Here is a 26121-nt window from a genome sequence, read left to right on the forward strand (position 1 = left end):
AAGTGTCCTTCCTGTCTCATCAAATCAAGGGATGAACAATATCAACATGGCTCCCCTTTGGTGATGTCAACCTTGCTCATTGGTTAAAGCGGTGGATGGCAGGTTTCTCCACTAACGCTACCATTTCTCCCTTTCATGCTTGATTATTAGAAGTGAGTCACTAAATCCAGCCCACACTCAAGTGAGGGAACTTAAGTGCCATCTCCTAGGGCAGCAATTTTCAACCTTTTTCATTTCATGGCACACATAATTACTAAAATTCTGCGGCACACCAACAAATGGTATATTTCTTGCCACTCTGACAAAAAAAAATAGGTATAATTTTGATTCATTCACACTGGACAGCTATTGTGTTGACTGTTGTCATTTTTTATTTGACAATCTAAGGGAAAAGAGGTCAGTGTTCCTAACAAAATAGGTATTGCATGTTTTAAAAATTCTTGCAGCACACGGGTTGAAAATCGCTGTCCTAGAGAAAGAAAATAAAATAATTTGTGGACATGAAAATCATCACAATAATTAGTAAATATTTTTGATGAAATACTTTGAGGCTATGCAAACATTCTCTGTATTAAAGCTTCCCCCACTGGGGCTTTTATTGACCCATGGATTTTGTCTGCGACAACGATCAATGTGGTGTTCTCATAGTGATTCTCTCTGCACACAAGGACCCTCACTGTGGTCACATCTGTGGGCTATTGGACAGCATGGAGAGCTGCATTAGGACAGAAGAGAGAGGGGGGAATTAAAGGTGTTTCCAGGTTTGGGACCACGGGGAATATGGGAGAGGAGGGGATTTGGAGACCGAGGATGCTGGTTTCCATCTGGAACGTTTGGAGTTTGAAGTGTGTGAGCCATCAAGGCTGAGAGGAACAGTTAGATATCTGCGTAGAACTTATGTGAAAAGGTACATTTTGTTGGTGCCTGGGGATGCTCAGAGAGGGGTATGTGGGGAGTTCAGAAGGACATCCACACAATCACTTGTGTAGAAACTCACAATTGATCCAATAAGCTAACGAACTATGAGATGCGATGTTTTCTCTCCTCCTATCCTGACAAATGTATTTTCATCATTATCTGGAAGACCACGTTCAAATTTGGATTTCTCGGACTCCTTGAAGTTCCACTTTTGAAAAGAGGCAACATGAAGGCAACTGGCCCCTGAGTCCTGGCTTGGTGCATCCCTTGGTCTGCCCTTCGCTGAAGGGTGCTCCTAGGTGTGGATGTGGACACCTCAGCCGCATGCTCTGCCTGTCACCCATCCTGGCAAACTGCAATCCAGTGGCCACCCCTGCCCCTGAGGTGGCACACTCCAGCAGCATGGTCACACTCAGAAGGACAGACCCAGGGAAGTCCAGGAAGTGGGCTCAGGACTTCTGGGTAGGGAATCTGGAGCCTCGGGTATTCAGGGAATGGTCTGCAGGTATTGGGGAGGGGAGGTCCCAGATTCTCAGCAGGCATGTCCTCTTGGTCTGGGATGCCACACTCTGGCCATGGGGAGTGGTTAGCCTGAAGTGGTGGGTTACATTCTGCAGTTTACCCTGGAGTGTTGGTGGATTACTCTGGAATTATACCCTGGAGTGTTGGTGGATTACTCTGGAATGGTGGACCACTCTCTGGAATTACTCTCTGGAATTACACACGGGAGTGGTGGATTTCAAAGGGAAGCACAATTGTGATGCGAATGTACCCCCTGCTCCCCCAAAAATGCAGCTGGCAGGGCTCTGGAAAACACTTCGTGCTGCTCCTCAGTGTCTGAGAATTTCTGGGATCCCCGGGTACTTGGAACAAACACTGGCCTGTGTCTTAAAGTAATATTTTTTACTCCCGCCTTGAAGGCATCACCTTGGAATTGGCCCTAGTGGCAGATCTGTGGTTACATATTCATAGCGCTACTTTAGTAATAATGGTTGGAGCAAACTTCAAAAAGATGGAAATAAGGTTTTTTTTTCCTATTCAGAATTTCCTGACTATTTTTAGTTAGTCTGGGCACTTTCCAGTGCATCCGTGAATATAACTTGGTTCATTCCGTGAAAATCAAATAACTAAAAAGCTAGCAATGTATTTCTGTCACAGATGATATTTTTACTTGCATTTTGAAGTGCTTTTATGAATTGGATCACAAAACTAATTGAATCAGAGATGAATTTTGCTCAGGAAGTTGAAGTATTTTATGAAATAAAATTACCATAAGAAATTGGCCTAATTATTCAGAGTTTACTGGTGTAAAAACCTAATACAGTTTTGAAAGCCCTCCAAAGAAGAGAGGCCAGGAATACAGCTCCCTCCTGGCAAAGAAACTTTCTCTATATCTTAAGAAGTATAGCTTTAGCATATAAGAACACAGCTTCGGGATATATTGTATAAATGCATCATACTGGGTTTAAAGGCTACAACTCTTCAAAACTAGCTTTCCATTGTGTAATATACTGCTCTGTCATTGCAACCATTGTTGGTTAAATACGAGTGCTGTTCTGCATCTAACTGCTTAAACCTTGTTCAGTTCACATGTCAGTGGTCTACTACTTTGATTTTTTGAATACCGAGGAAACACTGGTATCCCAGAATACCTCAATGCTATGACCATTAGCAGAACTTTTTTTTTTTTTTGCTTCATTCAGACTTTTTGGAAAATGCAACTGGGGCTTGGCTTGTCCAAAGATTAGACTTTTCTCCTGGAGGCTCAGAAATTGTAGCGATGTGAGAAGAGTTAGTTTCACACTCATCATTCACTTGGGTAGCTGGAAAAGATTTGAGGAAATACTTTGGCTCACCCCATTATGACCACAAAGATGTCTTCTAAGCTGACATCAGTCACGTTGGCAAGACTTGCCTGCTGGTGTTTTCTGGTCTTCTGGTCCTCTATCCTTTCCTGCTTGGACTCTGCCTTGGGTGTGTGTTTGGGGGGGAGAAAGGGGGAGTGTTGGGCGGGAGGCACCTGCTGGCTTACTCTTGCCTTTAGCCTACCCTGTTCTATACATAGGCCAATAATTGTACCATCTGTGTATAAGCAGCGTGCTTGGTCTGCAAATACAGCTTCAGAGCGCCCCCAGCTGGAGACGTGCCCTGCCCTCAAGGACATTGCAAACCAATACACCCGGAGAAAAATGCAGTGCTCCCTAAGCAAATGTGCCTTCAGACTAGGCCTCTGTGCTTCCTTCCAACCAGAGGGCCATTCACGTACCCCTCCTACTCACAAGTGTGAAAACCACCAGTCCTCGGGCCGCAACAACCTTAGTGTTGCATTCAACTGCTCTGCAGGAAAAAAGGTTTCATTTGGTTTACTAACACATATTCCCCAGAGGGTGTGCAGGCTGGGGAGGCCGCGGGATGGAAACTATCTCTTAGGATACAGAAAGGTCAGAGAAACCAGCAGGGAAGTCTTGACCAATGGGCAACAGGTTCCACTGTGCACACAGCTCTGAACCGTGGTCGTGTTGCTCCAGGCACGGGTTGAAGAGGATTCTGAGTGAATAGGAGAGGATGGGTACCATGTGATGTTTCATGCTGAGGGTGAGAGGTTTCTGGAAGCCATGGTGGATGGTGATGTTGTTTATCAGGACACCGATTACCGGAGAGGCTCAGGTTGAAGAGAAAGATGATGAATTCAGTTTTGACGTGTTGACTTTGAGGGCCCAGGTGACATCTGGGTCCACTTGGCAGTTGGGTACCTAGGCCTGCCGCTCTGAAAGAGAAGGCTGGGCTGCAGAAATAGATTGGGGAGCCACCAGCATATATGTGGTAGCGACTGGCAGGGATGAGAGCACCCAAGGAGAGGGCATAGTGGGAACTGAGAAGAGGAGGTTGGGCAGAACCACCCAGAACACCAACCTTAAGGAGTGGGGAGAAGAAGAGCATCTCTATCTTGTTTCTCACTGTCTCTGCCTTTTGTCCCGTGGATACGATCTTGCATCACTGCACAAGGGTTATCTGTTCTCTACATCCTTGTCACAGTTATCTCCTGTCTTTTTTTTATAATAACCATTCCAACAGGTGTGAGGTGTTGTGGCTTTTGATTTGCATTTCCCTGATGATTAGTGATGTTGATCACCTTTTCATATCCCTGTTGGCTATTTGTATGTTTTCTTTGGAAAAATGTCTATTCAGATCCTTTGCCCATTTTTAAATTGGATGATTAGTACTTTGCTGTTGAGTTGCCTGAGTCCCTTTTACATTTTGGGTAATAATCCCTTATCAGATATATGGTTTGCAAATATTTCTCCAATTTTTATTGCTTTTAAAATGATCTGGAAATCAAAATAATAATAAATATAGCATCATATATATGTTAGTTATTTTGGGAAAAAATAAAGTCTTCCACTTGGTATGTGGGGACATAGGAGTAAGTCTATGTGAAGGCAGCATCTCAGAGCACTGGGCTTCCCCACCAGCTCTAGTTTATAATCTTCACGAAGACATGAAGCCAGGATCCTGGTCATATGCCCCTCATTCCTGCCCTGGATGTTGTGAGACCTGGCTGGGCCATTCACTTCATGTCTTATTAGCCCTGTGGCAATGATTCTCTAGCTCCCACTATGAAGAATCCAAGGGGACAAAGTTGTGTGACATTTAGAATCAGGCTGTCCTAAGGAGCCAGGGTTTAAAACTGAAAATATATCCTATATAATAAAAGGCTAATATGCAAATCGACCAAACAGTGAAACGACTGTTTGCTAAGATGTGCACTGACCACCAGGGGGCAGATGCTCAACACAGGAACTGCCCCTGATTGTCAGTGCGCTCCCACAGGGGGAACACCACTCAGCCAGAAGCCAGGCTCAAGGCTGGCCAGCACAGTGGCAGTGGCAGGAGCCTCTCCTGTCTCCACAGCAGCGCTAACGATGTCTGACTGACAGCTTAGGCCCGCTCCCCATGGGGAGCAGAACGGGCCTAAGGCATCAGTTGGACATCCCCCGAGGGCTCCTGGACTGCGAGAGGGTGCCAGCTGGGCTGAGGGACCCCCCACCCCCACCCCCCGAGTGCACAAATCTCGTGCACCGGGCCTCTAGTATTATATATTTAGTGTATATAATAAATCCAGTAATAAATAGGATAAAAATAACAATATGCATACATAAGTATTTTAAAAATTGCGTGTGACTAAAAGGAAGTATACTCTACTCAATTATTAATGAATGGTGAAATTATTATTTCTGTATTTTCTAAATTTTGGCAATCTGCATATATTGTTTTTATGGACATCCCATGTATTATGTGTAAGCATAAAATTAGTTAAGGTAAATGTATAGTAAAACACTTGATATTTTCTAACCCCCATTTTGCACTTAACCATATTTTGAAACTTTCTGCAATGGGAATATACTGGCTACATAAAGACATGTCTATATACCACATGTATAAAACATCTGTATGCTACTGAGTTAAAAAAAATTATTATCTTGCTTAAATACATTTCAAGCTCCTAGAGCATCAGTTCTCAACCTGTGGGTCGCAACCCCTATGGGGGTCGAATGACCTTTTCACAGGGGTCGCCTAAGACCATCGGAAAACACATATATAATTACCTATTGTTTTTGTGATTAATCACTATGCTTTAATTATGTTCAATTTGTAACAATGAACATGCATCCTGCATATCAGATATTTTACATTACGATTAATAACAGTGGCAAAATTACAGTTATGAAGTAGCAACGAAAATAATTTTATGGTTGGGAGTCACCACAACATGAGGAACTGTATTAAAGGGTCGCGGCGTTAGGAAGGTTGAGAACCACTGTCCTGGAGTCAAGTGAGAGCATTTGAATGTCCCGCTGCTGGTCCCTAGGGTATTAGCAGTTACAGCAGGGACTGAGGGCAAGAGCCGGGCTGATTTCCCTTTCAGTGCCAGGTTGGGAGGGGACAGCAGTGAAGTCAGACCAGAGACACGGCTGCATTGCCTGCTATCCACCCATAGGTGCCCTCTCTTCCATCCTGTGCAGGTACCCAAGGTGCATGGACCTCTAACGCAGTCTCTTTTGTTTTGGCAAAAACAGGCAAGGTGGGGCCTCCTCTACGCGTCGTGGTGGACGCATTGAACTGCACGGCTTTCAGCATCCAGTGGAAGATGCCAAGGCATCCCAGGCATCCCATCGTGGGGTACACGGTGAGTACCTGGGCTCGGGCTTCTGCAGAGGGTGCGTTGGGATGACCGGGTGCTCCTTCTCATCTTTGCTCCTCCATGGTATGACCTCCCATCAGCCCCGCGTGTCTGTCACTGCCCCCTTCTCCCTCCTGAAGCCAGAGGAACTGTTTCCTCTTCAAGGCCATTTGTCAGTGCCCTGAAGGTCATTAGGATCCTGTCCTTCCTCTGCTCAGGGATCAGAAAATTTAAATTAAGTAAAAGACATGGTTCCTGTACCCAGTTGCCTGCAGTCAAGTAGCAGGAACATGGGCAATGCTAGGGAGTCACTGTGGTATGTTGTCCATATGTACAAAGTAACGTAACATCTGAACCAGGGGAGAGGAGTGAGCCAGCCAAGTGGAGGAAGCAAGAGAGAATGCGTCCTGCCTTCCACAGGCTGCAAATCGGACTGGCTGGAGTCCCCAAGACGTTTTCTTTGAACAGTGTTTATTAAAATGAGTCACCTTTTAGAAGTCAAAAGATATCAGAGAAATATCTGCAGTTCTCAGCTCTCTGGAGCAATCGGAGAGCTGGCTGCACTGGGCCCGCATTCCCATTTCAACAAGGGAGGGTAGCCATTCATCAATGCCCCTGTCCTGTTGTCTTCTTAGAGTAGAGAAACGTGTTTCCCGACTCGGGTGGCATCCGGGGTGGGAAAATGCAAGGTTACCTGAGAGCGTGGTTGTGAGGAACAGGAGCTGGGTCCAGCCAGTCCACCCCACCTCACTGACGAGAGCCTGCCTCTGGCCTCTGCAGGCTTCCGAGGTGACCTGGCCCCGTGTGTGATGTCAGTTGTCCTGTAGTGTGTGTGAGATGAGGCAGGGCACCCGAGAGCCCACTGCAATGTGAGCGCCCCCAGAACCCGGACCCAGATCCGGTGGGGAAGGCCTGCGCTGCCCTCACCCGCGGTCTGCACCTTCCCAGGTCTCTTACTCTGCGGTGGGCACTGATGAACCCCTGCAGGAGCGGAACCGCAGCGTGCAGCTGGGCCAGGACTCCGTCACCGTGAGTACTCCATCCCGGGGCCCTCCTGGCACACCGGGGTTGGCATTTCCGAGATACCCAGGAGGGTTTCTGATTGGAGGGGGCATGTTGCTGTATGTGTAGTGACAGTAACAATGTCATGTGGTCCTCGCGAATGTGTGGGTGCCTTTCGTGTACACGTGTGTCTGCGCCCCCAAAGGCAGCCACACGAAGAGAGAGTTCGGACGTCAGCACTCGTATCTTGGACTCAACCCACCCCGTTTATCACATGAGAAGACGCTTGCCTTACAGCTGTTTCCCCTTCTTTTCTTCAAAAAGTTCAACTCTGATTTTTGTGAAATCTCAATAAAGCTTTATCAGTAAATATGACACAGCTGTGTCTTCCCCGCTGCCTGGCGACACAGTGCAGAAGAAAATGATGTCATGTGCAGTGTACACTCAGCGGGTCCATTCTGCTTGTTTTTCTTCTCCAGCCTGTCCTTCCACTAGCCAGTTGTTGGCTCTTCATCTATTTCTTTTCTGTTTCCTGTCATGGTCTCTCTGGGGGCATGTTTCTGCCTTAGGCCTGTTCTGTTTGCTTCTCCTTCACGGTCCTCCTTCCCCATCTGCAATTGTCCTGCAGGCTAGAGCCTTCCCCGTCCCTGCAAGGAGTTTGCGGGAGAGCCCAGAATACTGTGGCCCTGTCGGTCACTCCACAGGCCCCCTGCCTGCGGGCGCGCATGGAAACCTATTTGTCCTGGGTGATCAGTAGCTCTCCCTTGCTGAGTATCTGTTACCCGCCAGGCCCCATCCCTCCTGCTCTCCATTTGCGCTTCCATTTCATCTTCGCCACTATCCCATGACCTCATTTCACTGCTGGATGCCGAGACTCGGAGAGGAATGACTTTCCCCAAGTCAGACCTGCCAAGCAACACAGCGGACGGTAGACCCCGCACTTCAGGGCCCTGCCCTGGCTACTGTCACCAAAGCCCTCGTGGCTCCGAAGGAAGTCCTGCGCAGTTTCAGCTCGCATGTCCTTTGCACGATGTGCTTTTAATCTCAGACTTTTGCTCAGACTGTTCCTCATTCGCCTCAGCAGCCCTCAGCCCCAGGCTCTGTGGTTCCCTCCACCCTAACAGGGGAGGAGGGGTTGGCCTCGCCTAGGAAACCATTACCTGAGGTTCAGTCTCCCCTTGGCACTAGCGCTGGAACTTCCAACAAGCCTGTGACCCATCGAGGGCGGCAGTGAGCTCTGCAGTGTCCCAGCCCCGCATCCTGGCCTGCAGTGGGTGGGGCTAGCACTGTCTGGGCAGGGAGGGTGACAGGTGTTTCAGAGTCTGGATAGCGCCTCTGAAATCAAGATCCTGCCCCATCTGTGAACCTGGGCTGGACACTCGGACCCCTTGACTGTGCACTTCACATTGCACGGCGCATCTGGGACGGCCACCGCGGTGCACACATAGAACAGAGGCCAGGAGGGACAGCACCCCGGGGTACAGGCCTCCTTCCTATCCTCATAGTTGGGAAACTTTGGCCAAAGTCACTTATCCTGTCTAAACCTCTCCTTTCTCCCGTAAAAAGGGTATAATAATTGCACTGTTGTGAGTGCCAAGTAAGATTGTGTCTCTGTAAGTCGTTGGTCACATGTAAAAGCAGCCATGTCAGCTATCATGTCTGGTGGCCATTGCCTATATGGTAAATACATCCTCTTGGTCAGAGTGTGTTATCAGGTTATAGCATTTGATGACCTGCGGATTTCAGTAACTTTCAGAGTCCCTGCTGTACGTCCAGCGGAGATAACAGAACCCTGTTCTTGGGCAGCTCTCAGTCTTATTGGGGAAACCCCAGTCAGCTGACTAAACAATAGAGAGCAGCAGGAGGCCAGATGCCATTAACAGGCCACTCAGCAGACAGACTGAGGTTCTGAAGAGGGAGGGATCCCTGTAGGAACAAGAGGTCAAATTGGGGGGCTGAGAATTAAGATCTGCCCGCCAGTTTCTGGAAAGGCAGGAGGGAGGGGCATTCAGGATGGTTTGAGCCAGGGGATTGCGCATGCGTGGAAATATGGACTAGCCGTGAGGGCTGACCTGACGGAGGAGGGTCGAGTGGGCTCTGGATCCAGAGGACTCACATTCAGATCCTGTATTACACCCAACCAGTGGGTCCCTGACCCGTCTCCGTTCCCTCACCGACACACAGGGTTTCCCATAGCATCCATCCATAGGTAGTGTGTCTCTGATGGCAGGCTGCGTGGCAGGGTGCTGCGGGGGCTCTGCAGCCAACCCCCAGGGGGCTGCGGCTTATCTGAACTTTTCAATGGAAGCACCTCCATCGGTGTGAGCTAGTACTGTCAAGTCGTTTGGGCATAACCTGACTGACCTCCTGAAGAAATGGAACTGCTCGGCACAGCTTTGGGGTAGAGGTGCTGTCCAAGTATAACTGAGATGCTCCAGGTGACGTGAACAGCGGGAGTTTGGGAACCTCTGCCCTGTACCCTATCATAGGGATGCCGTGAGCATTGGACAAGGTCCTGATCAGAGAGCCCTCAGCGGCATACCTGTCCGAGGAGGCACTGAGTGAGCGTCCGCAGAATCCGTGCTGTGAGGGTGTGGGCCGCTGCCCGAGGTTGGGCGTGGGGGGTGGAGGGGGGCCGTGGCTCTGCGGGTTTATTTCACCCCACAGGCCTTCCTTTCCTTCTCATGTGCTTCTGTTTTCTCTCCTTCGCAGGGGCAGCCCGAGCCTCCGGTGATTTTTGTAAGTCTGCTTGAGAAAAGCTAAACCCTGCCCCTCCCCCCACCCCGGGGATCCAGGGGCCCCTTTTGTTCAGAATGTGCTTTTCCCGCATCTGCCTCTCACTGACCAGGGCCCAGAGAAGATGCTTAGCTCCCTAGGAGCAGGACCGCCCAGCATCCCCGATGAATTCCATTCTCCGCATGCTGCTTCCTCTCACCTGCACAGGAGGGTTGAGGGGAGCATCGTTAAAGGTTGAAGTCATTTAAGCTCCGTTCCAAAACTAGGTGAAGAAGATTAAAAAGGAAAGGAAATGTTTAAACGAGTGAGAGAGCCTTTGTGGGGGCGGTTCCCCCCCCCCCCCTTTCCCTTCTCCCTTTCTTACTTCCTCTAACCATCTGAGACCTCAAGGAGACAGGACCGGTCACCTAAAACTGGGTGGTTGATTTTCTTTGGATTGAATGACAAACAACAGACTGGGTTGGCAAGTGGTGAAATGACCAAAATTACCTGGCTGATAGATAATGTGGAATTCCCATGCCTTCTTTGATAATCTGCCGATGTGGAGACTTCTGATTTGGTTAGCACTAGATACTTACCTTTTTTGTAGGAGAGCAACCTACAGTTTCATCCAGCAAAAATAAAGACTAAAGCAAATCAGGGCAATCTGGCCGTTTCTTAGAGTAAGAAATAGAAAAGGAGGTTGAAACTGGCAGTCTCCGCACTTTTTATCATGCATACCATCAGTAAACAAATATTTGAACATGTACCAATATATGTATATTTATGTACTTATTAATTATACATGTGCTACTCTACTCATATATTATGCGCATTGTAAAATCCCACAGAATTTTAAAGGAGGACAGTAATTCTATTTGGGTGCTACCCAAGGTTAGAGAGAGAAAACGTAACCAGGAGACTTGCATTTAGTCCCAGCTCTGTCACCACAGCAAGGGTGACTTTGGGCAAGGCCATTGGGTCCCTCTGAATGTTCCTTTCACTATAAAATGAAGGGATTGGTGGGTAATGGTCCCCAACTCAGGGTTCCTTTGTCCCCTGTAGGGCATTTGGAGATCTGTGTGAGCATTTTAGTGGACAAGCTTCAGGGATGCTGGCTTTCTTGTAATACATAGGACAAACCCATATGAGAAAGATTGGTCCTGACCCAAAGCCAATGGTGCCCTTCCTTTCAGACCCTGGACGACACTCTCTAACTCTCTGTGACCACCAGGGAATGGGAACCCCCCCCCCCCCCGCCCCTCCCTCCACCCTGGCCTGCACAGCCTTGGTCTGGACCATTGGAAGAAGGAGGTCAGGAAGAGAGTACTTTTCTGTTTTTCTGGTGCCTTCCATCTAATGATGCTAGATATTCCCAACTTGCACCAGGGCAACTGAGACCCAGCCCTGACTTCAGAGCTACCAATGAAAGTTATTTAAGGAGAATCCTAGAGTTTCGGTGTTGGAACTTTGGCCCAGAGAAGTTAAGTGGCACAGCTGCCTGGCTCAGAACCTGCGTCTCCTGGCTTCTTGTCTGGGGCTCTCACTTCATGCCTCCTCCCAGCCATGTGAACTGGCTGCCCTCATAGTACAGTAACTCCATGTCCGGGCGAGTGAACAAAACAACATCTAGCATCATTTCTGGAAACAAATGGCCTGGGATTCCAGCAGTAGGAGAAAGGGTGAGGGGGAAAAGTGAGGTCTGAAATCAGGGTCCAATCTTTGAGTTCTGATTTTCAGTGATAACTTTGAAATTTCTAGTACAGAAACTTCTACATGTATAGATCAAATAATAACCATCTGCTCGTCAGTGTTTATGCTAAGTATGGTTTGTAGATTTAAATATTATCTAATATTTTTCATCCACATATTATAGAATTAGAGTGTGGGCCGTGGAGTCAAACAAAGCCGGCTTCAAATGCCCGCCTCACCATTCATGTCCTTGAGCCAATCGCTAGCTTTTCAGGGGTTCTCTTTTATCGTCCACAAATGAAAATCAGAGTGGTACCTACCTCACAGGCGGGAGAAGGATCAAGCCAGGCTGCCCGTGTTCCTGGGGCAGAGAAACAACACTCCATGGGAGCTGGATTTGTGTTGGCTCATAGCTAATGTCTCTAGTAACCTGTGAAACCGCGTTACGCCCCTACACTTCACACAACACAATCAGTTCACAGGGAAAGGGATCCTGCAGCAAAAGCCTGTGAGAGCATCAAGTGGGCTTGGAAATGCCTCTCTGCCTCCATGGGAAAGGCCTGGGTGCGGCACTTGGGAGAGAATGAGAACTGAGTCTGCTGTCCCCCGTCCAGTCTCTGAACCCAACTTGACATGAAACCAGGGGGCAGATGGTGGAATTAGGTGCCCAGATGCAGGGAACTAGAATAGGAGGGGCTGTGGAAGCAGGTCCATATGTTCAGCAAAGACCCCTGTGCAGCTGCGTGTAGAATAGAGTGGGTCCGGGGTGGGGTGGGGGGGAGTGGAGGTAGACACTCTCCAGGTGGCTGTTAAATGGTCCAGGTCAGGATTCAGAGGAAGTGGAAGAAGGGAGCATCTGAGAGGCATGTGCAGGTGGCTGGAGGGAGTGGATCAGAGGGAGTCAGCCCCACTAGAGTTCCTCACTAGATCCAGGGCCTGGAGCACAGGCATTGATGCTGGGAATCCAGGTGGAGGGGGCAGCCTCTCTTTGAGCTCATCGGATTACCTTGGACATCTGGGTTTCATTTGTTTTTCTCATTTGCTAGTTAATGCATTTGTTCATCAAAAAGCATTTCTTGGGCACTTGGTACATGTCCGATAACACTATGCTAAGCTCTGGGATGCCAGAGGAATAAGAACTTGCTCCCTGCCCTCAGGTGGGTGCAGAGAAGGTGACAAATCAACAGACAGTTACAATGTAGGGGGGAGTGGTATTAAGACTGAGGTGCACCAAGGACACCAGGAAGCATAGAGGCATAGAGGAAGGGTTGCCCAACCAGACCGGAGGCTGGGGCTCACAGAAATGAGGTAATGTCTCGGCTGAACTGAGTCATGAGGGATGAGTGGAGCTGAGCCGGGCAAGACTGGGGAGAAGGGCATTTCATGGAGAGGGAGCAGCAGGTTCAAAGGCCCAGAGGCAAGCGGTTGACTGGCATAAATCTGAGCCCTGCCAAGTCCTTAAGTCTGACGGGAATGTGGAATGCAGGGAAGGGAGGTGGCCTGAGACGATGCTGGAGGGATGTATAGGGGACACAAATACGCTCTCCTAAGGCGTTTTAAATTGGGAAGTGACATGGTATTAGGGGTTCAGAAGGATAACTCTAACAGTGTGGAGTCTGCATTGGAGGTGCAGGCAGTATTGGTGGCCTCGTAATTGCCAAAATTGCGAGGACTTGAACTGAAGCGCCTGTGACAAAATGACATTACCAGAATCAAGTGATCTGAAAGAGTACTGGTACCTGTAGCGGTAACCTAGTGAATGGCGGTTAGGGAGGATGAGCAAACAGGGAGAAACGTGTCAAGAATTTCTGGTCTGGACAATGAGAGGGAGCATAAGAGGTAAAATAAGGTTGTTGTTTTTTGTTTTCTTTTGGGTGGGAGGAGGAGAAAGGATTAGTTGAGCTTTGCTTATGTTGAATTTGAGTTGCTTCGTAGTTGTTGGGTGGAGATGTTCAGGAGGCAGTCACAGGCCCGCGCTGGACTCTAGAGGCAGGTCTGAGCTGGAGGTGCCCATTGGGGAAGCTAAGGGAGCAGGAGGTGAGCTTACCCAAGCAAGACGATGGCAGTCCTCCCTTATCCCAGGTTTTGCTTTCTGCAGTTTCATTACCTATGGTCAATTGAGGTCTGAAAATATTAAATGGAAAATTCCAGAAATAAACAATACGTGTTTTAAGTTGCATGCGTTCTGAGTAGCGTGATGAAATCTCTCGCCATCCAGCTCCCATCTAGCCCAGGTCATGAATCATCCCTTTGTCCAGAGTCTCCACACTATACATGCTCCCCACCCTTAGTCACTTATTGTATAGATTCCAATAAAGGGTGATGCTCTAGTCTCGGGAAATACATCATGGTGTTTTCCTCTTTACAAATTTGAAAACTTGGCCAATCTCAAAGAAAGCAGAACAACCTCTGCCCCAAGCAAAATTTCACAGGGGTCTCAAGAGGCAGCCTTCATGGAAATTGTCTGGTTTGCCCCATTGACACCTCTCCTGTTTGGTCATTGACAGGAGGAAGTGATTGGAGATTTGAAACCAGGCACTGAATATCAAGTGAGCGTAGCAGCTTCCAGCCTGACAGGCAAAGGGTGGCTTAGCTCTCCTCAGCATGTTACCACCTTGCCCCAAGGTAAAATGGGTTCAGTTCCTTAATAATAGGAAACTGATGGGTGCTCTTCATTCATTCCTTCATTCAGTATATATATAAACAAAGACCTACTGTGTACCAGGCATTGTACTATGCCAGTGATGGCGAACCTATGACATCCGTGTCAGAGGTGACACGCGAACTCATTTTTTTGGTTGATTTTTCTTTCTTAAATTGCATTTAAATATATAAAATAAATATCAAAAATATAAGTCTTTGTTTTACTATGGTTGCAAATATCAAAAAATTTCTCTATGTGACACGGCACCAGAGTTAAGTTAGGGTTTTTCAAAATGCTGACACACTGAGCTCAAAAGGTTTGCCATCACTGTCCTATGTGCTGCTTTCTCTCACCTGCACAGGAGGGTTGAGGGGAGCATCATTAAAGGCTGAAGCCATTTAAGCTCCGTTCCACAAGGAGGCTCTGGGAATTCAGTGGTGAACAGAACAGCTCCTGCCTTCTTGGAACATAGAGGGGTGGGTCAAGACTCCATTTAATTAATGTGTAGTCACAGGTAGTGATAAATGCTACCTGCAGTGCTGTGAGAACGTACAAAGGGAGACCCGATGGAGGGGGGAGGTAAGAATTCCCTGAGATGACTTCTAAGTGGAGATCTGACAGTGAGTGGGAATTAAGAAGGTGAGGAAGAGACACGGGAAGAGAGATTTATAGACAAAGGGGACCCAACAAAGGCTCATAGAGGTGGTACTGGGGGCAAAGATGCTTTGATCACATGGCATTACTCACAGGGAGCTTCTGTCGAGGGAGAAGCAAACAGTAAGTGAGCAACCCCAGTGCATCCGAGGTCTGTGCAGTGGACGAGGAGCACTCAGGAGAGAGCACGTCCTCCACCTCCAGGCGCAGGGAGGGTTTCAGGAAGAATCATGTATTTGCCCCAAATTTTGAAAACTGCCTATTTCACTGGGAAGAGAAAGCAGGAAAAACGTATCTGGCAGAAGCAGGAGTATAAAGGAAGGCTGAGCGATATGAAAGTCTGGGTATGAAAACAGTAGCAGCAGTTAGCTTTAGGCAAGAGGATCATGGGTGATGCCTATGTCTTTACACATGAGGGCATTTCCCAAATGTCCTCCCACTGGTATGTATTCTGATTATCATCGGGGGGAACACACACACACACACACACACACACACACAGAAAGTAAGTGGCTGAGCCTTTTTTTTCCTTGTAGGTAAATGTCAATTCCAACATGCAAACAGGGATGAAAGGCTGTTAGGAGATGGGAGTATGATTTGAGGTTTCAAAGGATACACTCAATTGTGTATCTCAAAGTCAATGGTCTGGATAATAGGTTAGTTAGATTCCAGCCAGCGGGGGCATGGGGAAGACAGGGAGACCAGTTCTTACTGACTCCAGCCTTACATGGTGAACCCAGTTGTGTTTATTTTTGTGTTTGTTTGGTGTGGATTTCCTGCTGCTCTGAATAGAGAGGGTTAGGCAGTAAGAAGCAGACCTGTTGTTTTTTTACATATTAAACCTCTCCTGCAACAAAGATCCTAAACCAACTAGTTGCCTGCTGTCTTGCCCAGATTCCTGCCTGCCTCCGGCAGCACCCCAGCAGCCTCACGTCACTGTGGTTTCCGAGTCCGAGGTGGCCCTATCTTGGAAACCTGGAGAGAGTGAAGGAAGCTCCCCTATTCAGTACTATTCCGTGGAATTCATCAGGTGAGTTTGTATGTCACACCCAGAAGCCAAAGGTAGTGACCTCAGGTATTCTAAGCATGCTGGAAGACTAGAGGGAGCATTGGCTCACAGCATGTGTGTTTAACAGATGACAGAGGTGTGGAGGCCTGGGCCAGTGCCTGTCCCCCCTCCTCTTCAGTGGTGGGCCATCTGGTAAACCTGTCCTCACTCACCTGACGTCTTTCCCATTTCCCTTCCACAATTAGAGACAAGTCTGCCTGCATTTCAGGCTCTGAACTTGCCTCCCTGCCTTTGAAACATTGTCTTTGAAATAAATACTTGATGGTGACTTTTCTGGAGGGAGAAGGAATAAGACCTTTAAAAACAATTACAGTTCATTGTATCCGTATTGCCTTGGGCAAGTTTCTTGGTGTGGTTTCAGCATTCTTTGCTCTCATCACCTCTCAGGCCCTTTATATTCAGCTTCTCAGAGGGTACAAAGGTGATTAGAAGCTTTTCTAAGAGTTTAAAATGTGAAACAGGGCTTCTCAATGCTCTATGTAGTTTTGAGCAAAAGAACAGAATGAGCCGAAGGAATTGCCATCTAAGGTCCATCCTCTGGACCCCAGTTGCAGTTGGGATGTGAGTTGAAGCACCGAGCTATTGAAATGAGGTGTGTGGAGTCAGTGTACTCTGCATGAGAGGCGACGGGCTTGTCTGGGGCTGGCTGCTGCAGGATCATGAAGGGACTTTCTCAGTACTCGGTCCCGGGGCTCTCTGAAGCAGGGACAGAGGATTCTGCCAAGATGTGAGTAGCTCCGCTCTGGTCCTTGACTTCCAGCTTATTCCTTGGTCATGGAAAGCACTTATTTGTTTGTCCAGAGAAGTTCTGCGCCGAGTCTCTTCAATGCTTGAATACAGAGCTTGTTTCTGGCTGGTTTGGTGAATTCCAAGTGGCAGGAGCTTAAAGGAAGATGAGGCAGTGATGTCTGGGCTCCTGGGACTGTAAAGTCCAGTGGCAAGTCTAAATTCAGGGAGGACCAGATCATGTGACCTTGACAGTCTGTCTCCATCCATTTCTGTGCCACGCCTTCCCTTTCTTCCCATTCGCTGGCCTCATTTTCAGGAAGGCTCTTCCTATAGGTGGCAAGGTGTCCACCAGGCACTGAAGACATGCAGTTGGCTTGTGTAGCTCCCTGCTGGAAAAGGACCCATCAAAGTCTCCATGTTCACTCTAATTGGCCAGGCTTGGCTTCCTGTCTGTCCTCTGAGCCAATCAATGTAGCCAGGGAGGAGACCACACTAATTGGTCAGCACATGTCATATTCTGAGCTCTGGAAGTGAGGAATGACGGGTTGTTCAGACCTAGAGTACATGACTGAGAGCTCAAGACGGTGGAAATTGTGGTACAACTAATGGAAAAGGGAAGAACATTAAACAAACAAAAGTTGCCTCTTATTAAAGCTCCAGGCCAATGCTCTTCCTTAAGGGAAATCTACAATCCTGCTGTTGAATAGATTTGGTAGACAAAGGGAGTAGAAAAGATTCTAATTCTGGTTTCAATAATAGTTAAACGTATAACATAGGAAAGTCCTAAAACTTCAGCTTTCTTATGTACAAAAACTTAACATTTCTAATTTACCAGCAAAGCAGAATGTAATACTTCAAAATTTTGGGAAAAAATCAAAGTTTTTTAAAGGTAGATGATATGTGTAACCCCTGGCAAAACTGATATGTGTAACCCCTGGCAAAAATGATGGTTATCATTTAGTACTCATTTTGCATTGAAGCGTGCATTTTTTAACTTGTTTTAAGTCTGGCATTTTGGTAGAAGGTAGAAATGACAGCTTGTAGCCTTGTATGTACAACTGAAAGGAGAGATATGAAAAATTCATTGGATTTTTTCATAAGAATTGGGGCAGGCGGCCCTGTGCCTGTTACTTCCCCTGCTGAGGCCTCCATGCCTCTCATAGTTTGGGGTCTCCCCAAAGCAAAGCCGAGACAGGGACTTGGGTGCAGCCATTTATTTTGTTTAGAAGTAGGGATGAGACACGAGGAAAGTGAGAGAAGGAAGGAGGACACATCACCGTGTGTGACTCTAGCGCCTTCCATGGGCGCTTGATGCTGCTGAGATCCCTCTGAAGTGTGCAGAGTTCTTCCTCCGAAATGTCCCTATCAAAACGACAGGAGCCTCTACTCTCTGCCTGCTTCCTCCTCTGCTGATCAGGGTTTCCCCAGGGGTATACTTCTCACCTTCTAGGCCCTGCTGGCTGTGGGTCAAGGATGGCTCCTGGCAGGGAAGGAGCTGTGATAGGAGCGCAGCAGGTGCTTGAGGTTGGATGCGGGCCATGCCAGGAGGAGAGTCTGAGCTCACAGGAAGCTCTCTGTGCCACAGCTGCCGCCGAAATCAGAAGTGGGGGGACCTGGGAGCTGACATGGGCCCCCAGGCGTTGACGATAGTATCCTTAGCTGCAAAACATGGTACAATGTGGTTAGGAGAATCAAAGGAAATCACATATGAGGAAGAATTTGTCAACATTAAAAACCTAGAAAAGTGCCAGGTATATGTGGCTGTCCTGTACCTACATTTAATAATTATCATTTCTCTCCAGCAAAAATGCATTTGAACATTCTGAATTGTCTCTAACATTTGAGGGGTTTAGGCCCCAAATTCTTATGTATAAATATTTTTAAATTTTTCATCATCATAATAAACTGTTCCATATATGTTTTTTCTATGTATCTTGAAAAATATACTTTAATAATACCCTGGAAAGCTAGCTTCAGATGTAGTATTACTGGACATTTTGGAGTTCCAAATGGAGTATGGTAGAATGGGGAAGCCAACTCCTCTATTATCTCTTCCAGAATGTGTGACTGGTCACGTGACCTTATCTCAGCCCCTCCATTTCCTCATCTGTAATGTCAAGTTCATGTGACCCTCATTGCAGGGCTGCTGTGCATAGATTTCACAGTGTTTATACACAGTAGACATGCAATGTGTTTGTTTCCTTCCCACCATTATTTTCCTTTTACAAAGAAAGAAAGTGAGACTCAGTTGCTGAAGTTGCTTTGCTGAGACAATGACTAGATGGGGACAGGATTAAAATGGGAACTGAAGTCCCCTGACGTCCAGCCGCGTGCTCTTTTTACACAACCCACATCTCTTCATGTTTGACCCACCTTCCGAGAGGGAAGGAAGTGTGAACGCAGCCCACCCGGAGTCCTGCTGGCCGAGGGCATGGGGAGCCTCAGCTCAGCTGCTGTTTGCTGTTGGACAGAAAGAAAGCTTTCACAGCTGCTTGTGGCATTTACTGTTTGGCTGCAAGATAAATCCCCCGCATTCATCTGTAAACATCTCCGAGTCTCTCCCATTACAGGTGAGGCCTGGGGACATGTGTTTAGGGAGAGCTTTCTTGTGCTCTGGCAGGAGTTGCAATGAGCCTCAACATCTTCGGGGTGTTCAATCATTCTGTTTTCCCCAGAGAGGTCTGTTTAATGTTTAATATTGAAGTCCTTTTGCCCGGATATAGAAAACCTCCTGCGTCTAGAAACACCTGTGACGGGTCTCGCTGGGAGCCCAAAGGTTCTTGTTATATCCAAGAGGCAGGCCAAGGCTAAGAAATTGTCTAAATCAGTTTATGGCCAGAGGTTATCCTCAGATTCCAACCGTCTTCATGTGAAGCTTCCATCTAGGTTCTGTCCTTGGAATTAGGTTCCGGTCCTTTCTCTGTCTTGGTAAGTACTTAGATAGGGTGTCCCAAATTTCACGCAAGATTTGAATCTTGTGTGAGCATTAACAACAACAACAACAAAATAAAAGCCTAATTTTACTTGGTTTATTGAATCAGATTCTAATATCTGCTGCCCTTTGATTTCAATCTCTTCAATTTGATAAGTATTACCAAGTACCAATTATGGCAGGGACAATGAAGACCAATGAAGACCAAAGCTTTGTGTATGTGCCAGCAAAGCCGTGGAGGCCATTTACCTGATATGCTACTCTATACATAAACTTATACTGTATACTTTATGAATCAATAAAAAATTTATACAATTTTTAATTATAAACCTTGTTTTCTATCAAAATTACTTCTTGCGTGAATTTTGGGACACCCTATACATCAGTTGCTCTTCTTATTTATGAAATGAGGATAATGGTATCAAAGGCATTGCTAGGAATAGTCTTTAAAAATCTTTAAAAATACTTAACTGGCTAATAAAAGATTAACCTGAGAAATTACACTAGACCAGAGTATGGTCTGACTGCTCATTGGCTAGTTTGATGATGTTTCAGGTAGACATTATATATTTATGATGCTCTCCAGAGCCCTGGACTTACAACCAAGCACATTTTTGTTCCTCATCCAGCTTCTAGTTTCCCCTAAAGTTGGCCCGAGGTTGTTCATTATCCTCCTTGCTAACAGTAGATTTTACATTTTTAATCGGTATAGAAAAGATTTGAAGAGGCAAATTCTAAGTAAGGCTGCAGGCTGTAACCTATTTTGCAGTGTTTTCAAAAATTTTCCCACTTTCTTAAAACAGAAAAATCGTGCATTCATGATGAAAGAGAACATTTCTAAAGTGATACTGAAAATTTATTTGTGGGCAGTGATGCTTAGCGTTTGTTAAAATAAGAACCAAGCATAAATATAGCTACCTATGTTTTGAAATATTTGGGCTATAAATGTCTGAGAAACTTTCCTCTCTCTGCCTAAGAATTTCCCCAGGGTAAGTGTCTTTCTCATCAGCAAAAAATATATGTTATGGTGGCAATAAAAACCAAGTCCTGGAAAAATATTCCTCACCCCTGATGTTCCAAATGGAAAACCATGCTTCACATACTAGTATGCTATCATTAGATGGGTTAAAGGTGAAAACTAGTTTTCATTGAACTTACCTGTAGTTTTTCTGTAGTGTGACCTGATTTGTTAACATTGCTTCAGAGCTTTGCTATGTCAATTGCTGAAAAGGTAGATTAAAGTTTTCAGTAGCTGTCTTCAATAAAAAATGTCTACCCCTGACTTTGCTGGTGTGCATGTGGGAAAGTTCACAATATTTCTGTGTATATTTTAGGGGCACAGGGTCAAGAAATGCGGATCTCTAAATCTCAGCCTGAGACAGTTACACCAATCAATGGGAAGGAAAGGGGTTTCTTTCTTTTCCCTTTCACACTTTTCTGCCTAAATAATTCCCTGATCCCTTGCAGATGCCTTCCATCATGAGACCTGGTAAATTCCTCTTCACAGAGGGCTGTTTCTAAGCTGACTTTCACTTGGGAATCTCAAGATCATGCCCACCTGGGTGGGTTTTGAAAATTATTCACAAATTGACATTTTTGTCAAAAGTTGTCTGTCTTTCCATCCTACACTCTTTGTTCATGCACAAGTAACAAATGAACTTAGTTCCTCACAGAAAGTGACCCTGCATAGGCTGTTGCTGAAATGAAGACCCAGTCAGGGACTCAGAATGGGGGCTGGACAGATTCTGGGTTTTCCTTGAGTATTTTTAAGGGATGATGTGATTTGAGTTATGGTTGAAGTCATAGCCTAAGAGAGTCAAAAGAAGTTTCTCATTCAGGATCAAAACTTACAATCCGATTATTGGTTTCATCTCTCAGCTTTAAGTTTGTCCAAATTTGGGATCAGAAGACAAACTCTGAGCTGGCTCCAATCCTTGGGACCAGTGGCTTGATTCCAATTCTCAGCTTCCTTACATATACTATAAGGCTGGGCCATTTGACCTCTGAAACCTGGTGACTCTGATTTTCCATTCTCATGACAAAGGCGAGGCAGTGTACACTGGTGGTTTATGTGCAGGCTCTGGACCTAGGCTCTCTGGCCCAACCCTTGCCCCCACCACTGTTAAACCATGTGCTCTTTAGCGGATTATTTGTGCCTCAGACAGATGAATGGGGGTAACCATTTGCTCACCTCATCTAGTTGTGAGATTCAGTGAGTTGATACACATGAATTGCACAGAACAGCACCCGGCACATAGTAAGTGCCTCCTCTATACAAATTCTTCCTATTGATGGATTCTGTGATAGGTCTGGTCTGCTTTTCTATAGAGCCATGTACTTTCTTGGCTAGAAATCTTTCTGCTTGCTCTTCTCTGCCAGGATTACTCTACCACCTCTTTGCCTACCCAGCTCTCATTCATCCTTCAGGACACTTGTGTAATGATCACTTCCTCCAGGGAGCCTTCCCTGAGCTTCTGCCCCTTCTTCAGGCTAGGTTAGGTATCATTTGACCTTCAGCTTTCAGCCTTCTCTCTTTATTTACAAATTGGTTCCACCTAACCCAATGACAAGCAGATGGATAGAGTGGAGAAGGAAACTCTGCTTGTCATTGGGTTGGGTTGAACCAATTTGTAAATAAAGAGAGAAGGCTGAAAGCTGAAGGTCAAATGATACCTAACCTAGCCTGAATTTAATTTAATACCTAATCAGCCAGCATTTAATTTCGAAAGTCATCACACTTGCAGTGAATTACTTGTTCGGGTCCATCTTCCTCACCGTGACATGCGGGCAGACTCCCTCCCTTCTGTGGAATACAGCACCTGGCATGGAGTTAAACATACCACATGTCAGGCAGGGGCCGGCCAACATTTGGACACAGGCGGTCATGGGATTGCATCTAGAGAGTGCCCATAACTCGCTGGAACCTGTGCAAGCCCCTTAGCCTCTCTGCGCCATACTTCCCTCCGCTGTCCATGGGGATGATGACAGCAGCGACCGAGGAAGGTTGTGCCGATGGAAGGGCGTCTGCAAGGAATGAGCAGAGTAGCTCCCGGGATTTAGTTTGTGTTGGTTCTTTTTCTCACCCTCAACCACGTGGAAATGGAGATGTATTTCCACACGGGCCACAGGGGGTTCCATGAATCCTTTAGGGCTCATCTCAGAGGCCACGACAGAAACCGACATCCTGCGGCCCCCACTGCAGAGGTCAAAGCCAGGCAAAACCCCCACACGTGTCTGTGCACCCACCCCGGACCCCACTCCCACACAGTGTTGTTTATTGCTTTTGTTTCCTTATCACAAAAAGAATATCAGGATGTGGTGAAGCTTCAAAGAACACCTAAGTGCACCAGCCTAACAGAAAGTCCTGCTCCGGATTTATTTCATACTGAATGCCAGCTTGCCTTCTGGAACTCTCTATAGCAGTGGTTCTCAACCTTGGCTGCACATTAGAATCACCTGGGAATCTTTTTAAAATCCTGATTTCTGGGCCTCATCTTCTGGAAATTCTGTTTCTTTGTCACTAATGTTGTGGCCCCACCCCATATCAAAGAAACATAATTTCTGCAGGATGAGGCCCAGAAATCAGGATTTAAAAAAGATTCCCAGGTGATTCTAATGTGCAGCCAAGGTTGAGAACCACTGCTCTATAATATGTGAGTGAACTCAGCTTTTTTCACAGCGTTTTACTAGCATGTATATCAATAATTGGGCAAATGGCTGCAATACTCACCAGTGATGTAGTCCGGTGTGTTTTTCTGCCCCTAAAACTGTACAACTTACCATTTAAATAACTGTTTGTTCACCGTTAGTTAATTTGGGGGAGAATGGAGGAAAATCCAGTTTCTTTGTAAGAAGCTATGCTTTTTAAGCCTAAGCCTTCTTGACCACCAGGAATAGCCTTAGAAATAAGTGAGAATGGTCTTGCTCGAAGTCAGCTGAGGCTTCACACACAATTCCTTTTCCTTACCTTTAGTTTCCAAGTTGAAAATCTCAGGAGCACCTTGCAGACGGGAGCCCGGCCCCAGAGTTCCTGGTGTGTCAAGGTCACCCTCAGGGGCTGGGTGGGAGGGCGATTCTGAGTGCCTTGCAGAATCTCACCAACTGTCCTTCCTACACATCGACCCCTGAACGCCCCAGCCCCTCCCACCTCGAGCACCTCTGATGTCATCCCTGGTCAGCCTGTGGCTGGCGACATGCACTGAGCTCTCCGGTAGCACGCAGGGGCCCTGTGGGAGCTGTAAATGGAAGTGTGCTCTTGCTCGCCTGGGACAAAATGCCAGCCGAGTTTCCTTCTCCACTCTATCCGTCTGCTTGTCATTGTGTTGGGTTGAACCAATTTGTAAATAAAGAGAGAAGGCTGAAAGCTGAAGGTCAAACGATACATTTTTTAAACCTGTGACTACTTTGTGGTTCTGGACTTTCCTCTGCAATTCATTTCAGTGCCAAGCGGCTCCCGTGATAGTGACAGAACGGAGGCTCTTTAAAGCGTCAGGTTCTCCTCACCTCTCTGTGTCGCCCCGGGTGATCTTGGGGATCATGCCTCTTCTAGAACAGGCTGCTGGCCTACACACTGCAGATCCTCAGGAAGTCCATGGATAGAATTCAGGAGGCCCCTGGACTTTGGTTGGACAAAAATTACATCTGTAGTTTTACCAAATCCAGTGTGCTTTTTAAAAAAAATCTGAACATAGGCAGTAAGCCACAGGGTTATTAATAATTGCTGAGACTTTGTCAGCATTAGAATCCCAGATGTTTTCTTACCCCATTACATGTTGCACACATCCCCAAATACTAGTCATGCTCATCACTACTTTAAAATTATTGTAGTAATTAAATCTATTGTGAGGTATTGTTATTTAATGTATTAATAAGGAAGTACATATACTATTAGTATATCATAATTTTTTTATCATTGTTTTCAATATGATTGGTTTTCCTTGGTGATCCTATGTATGTCATTTTATTCATTAAAAATATTTTGAGCCTGGCCAGCGTGGCTCAGTGGTTGAGCATCAACCTGGGAACCAGGAGGTCATGGTTCGATTCCTGGTCAGGGCTTGATCCCCAGTAGGAGCTGTGCTGGAGGCAGCCAATCAGTGATTCTCTCTCATCACTGATGTTTCTATCTCTCTCTCCCTTTACCTTCCTATCTCTCTGAAATCAATAAAAATACATTAAAAAATATTCCGAGAGAGGGCTTAGATCAGGGGTGGGCAAACTTTTTGACTCGAGGGCCACAATGGGTTCTTAAACTGGACCAGAGGGCTGGAACAAAAGCATGGATGGAGTGTTTGTGTGAACTAATATAAATTCAAAGTAAACATCATTACATAAAAGGGTACGGTCTTTTTTTCCAATAGTTTTATTCATTTCAAACGGGCCGGATCCGGCCCGCGGGCCGTAGTTTGCCCACGGCTGGCTTAGATGCTTCCTCAGACTATCAAAGAAGCACACACAAGTTTAAAAATTGCTGTTTCGATGCCCAGCTGGCGTGGCTCAGTGGTTGAGTGTCAACCCATGAAACAGGAGGTCACGGTTCGATTCCCGGTCAGGGCATATGCCTGGATTGGGAGCTCCATCTCCATTGTGGGGTGTGCAGTAGGCAGCCAATCAATGATTCGCTCTCATAATTGATGTTTCTGTCTCTCTCCGTTCCTCTCTGAAATCAATAAAAATATATTTTAAAAAATAAATAAAGATTGCTGTTTCGTGCCAAGGGTTGTACAACTCTTTCTCAAGGGTCAGATAGCAAATATTTTATGCTTTGCCAGTTATCTGACCTCTGTCTTCACTATTCAGCTCTGCCATTGTAGCAGGAAAGCAGCTATAGGCAACTAAACAAACAAGCGAGGTTGTGTTCCCCTAAAGCATTACTTATACAACCTGGCAGCTGGCTGAAGTTCGCTCCCCCTGGTTTAGGGCATCTTGTTATTCCTAAGCTGAAATTCTAAAGATGTTTCAGCTCAGCTCAGCCACCCTTTATTTGACACCTACTATGTGCCTGCGTCCATCGAACACATACTGGGAGTGCCTTCCATGAGCACATTGTACACAGAGCTGCTGCTGCTCTGTCCTCCTCCACCCAAAGATGCTCTCTTCCTTTCAGTTATCCAAACTCAAATACATGCCAAGCCTACCTTAAGTTCTTCCTGGTCCTCGTAGACTTTCCGCGGGATTTCCGTTCACAGTGACCCATTCAAATAGAGCTCTTGAAATATGTGATTTTGCACTGGCTTCCTACTGATCCTTAGATGTGTTATCTCCCAATTAGATTGTAAACTCCCTAAGGACTATGTTTGTAGCTCCTTGAGCCCCCAGAATGTAGCTTCTGTGATGGAAGCCCAGTTGATAATCATTAATCACTTGCCAGTTGACTAGCCCATGGCAGCTGCCTACTGGGTTTGATGGTACCGAGAAAAACAGTTGTCCACGAAGGGTGAGGTTGGCAATGGGAGAGGTGTTTAAAATGCCAAAAGAAAAAAGGAATGAAACAGAAAAATATATCACCTACTGATTGTGCGAGTTTGGATAAATTATTTCCTTCCGTGTCCATATGGGTCAAATGTGAGCCTCCACTAGACAAG

General features: G+C 46.5%; 1 protein-coding gene across 1 annotated transcript in view; it reads left to right on the forward strand.

Annotated features, from left to right (window-relative positions):
- EGFLAM (EGF like, fibronectin type III and laminin G domains) overlaps positions 1–26121 on the forward strand; it is a 132087-nt gene that overhangs the window by 44919 nt on the left and 61047 nt on the right. Inside the window, exons 2-6 of the mRNA XM_036309791.1 lie at positions 5997–6106; positions 7049–7129; positions 9815–9841; positions 14017–14134; positions 15702–15837. Of these exons, the coding sequence (XP_036165684.1) occupies positions 5997–6106; positions 7049–7129; positions 9815–9841; positions 14017–14134; positions 15702–15837 (472 nt within the window). The remainder of the gene's footprint in view (positions 1–5996; positions 6107–7048; positions 7130–9814; positions 9842–14016; positions 14135–15701; positions 15838–26121) is intronic.

The sequence above is a fragment of the Myotis myotis genome, unplaced genomic scaffold (genome assembly GCF_014108235.1).
Source record: "Myotis myotis isolate mMyoMyo1 unplaced genomic scaffold, mMyoMyo1.p scaffold_m19_p_5, whole genome shotgun sequence".
NCBI lineage: Eukaryota > Metazoa > Chordata > Mammalia > Chiroptera > Vespertilionidae > Myotis > Myotis myotis.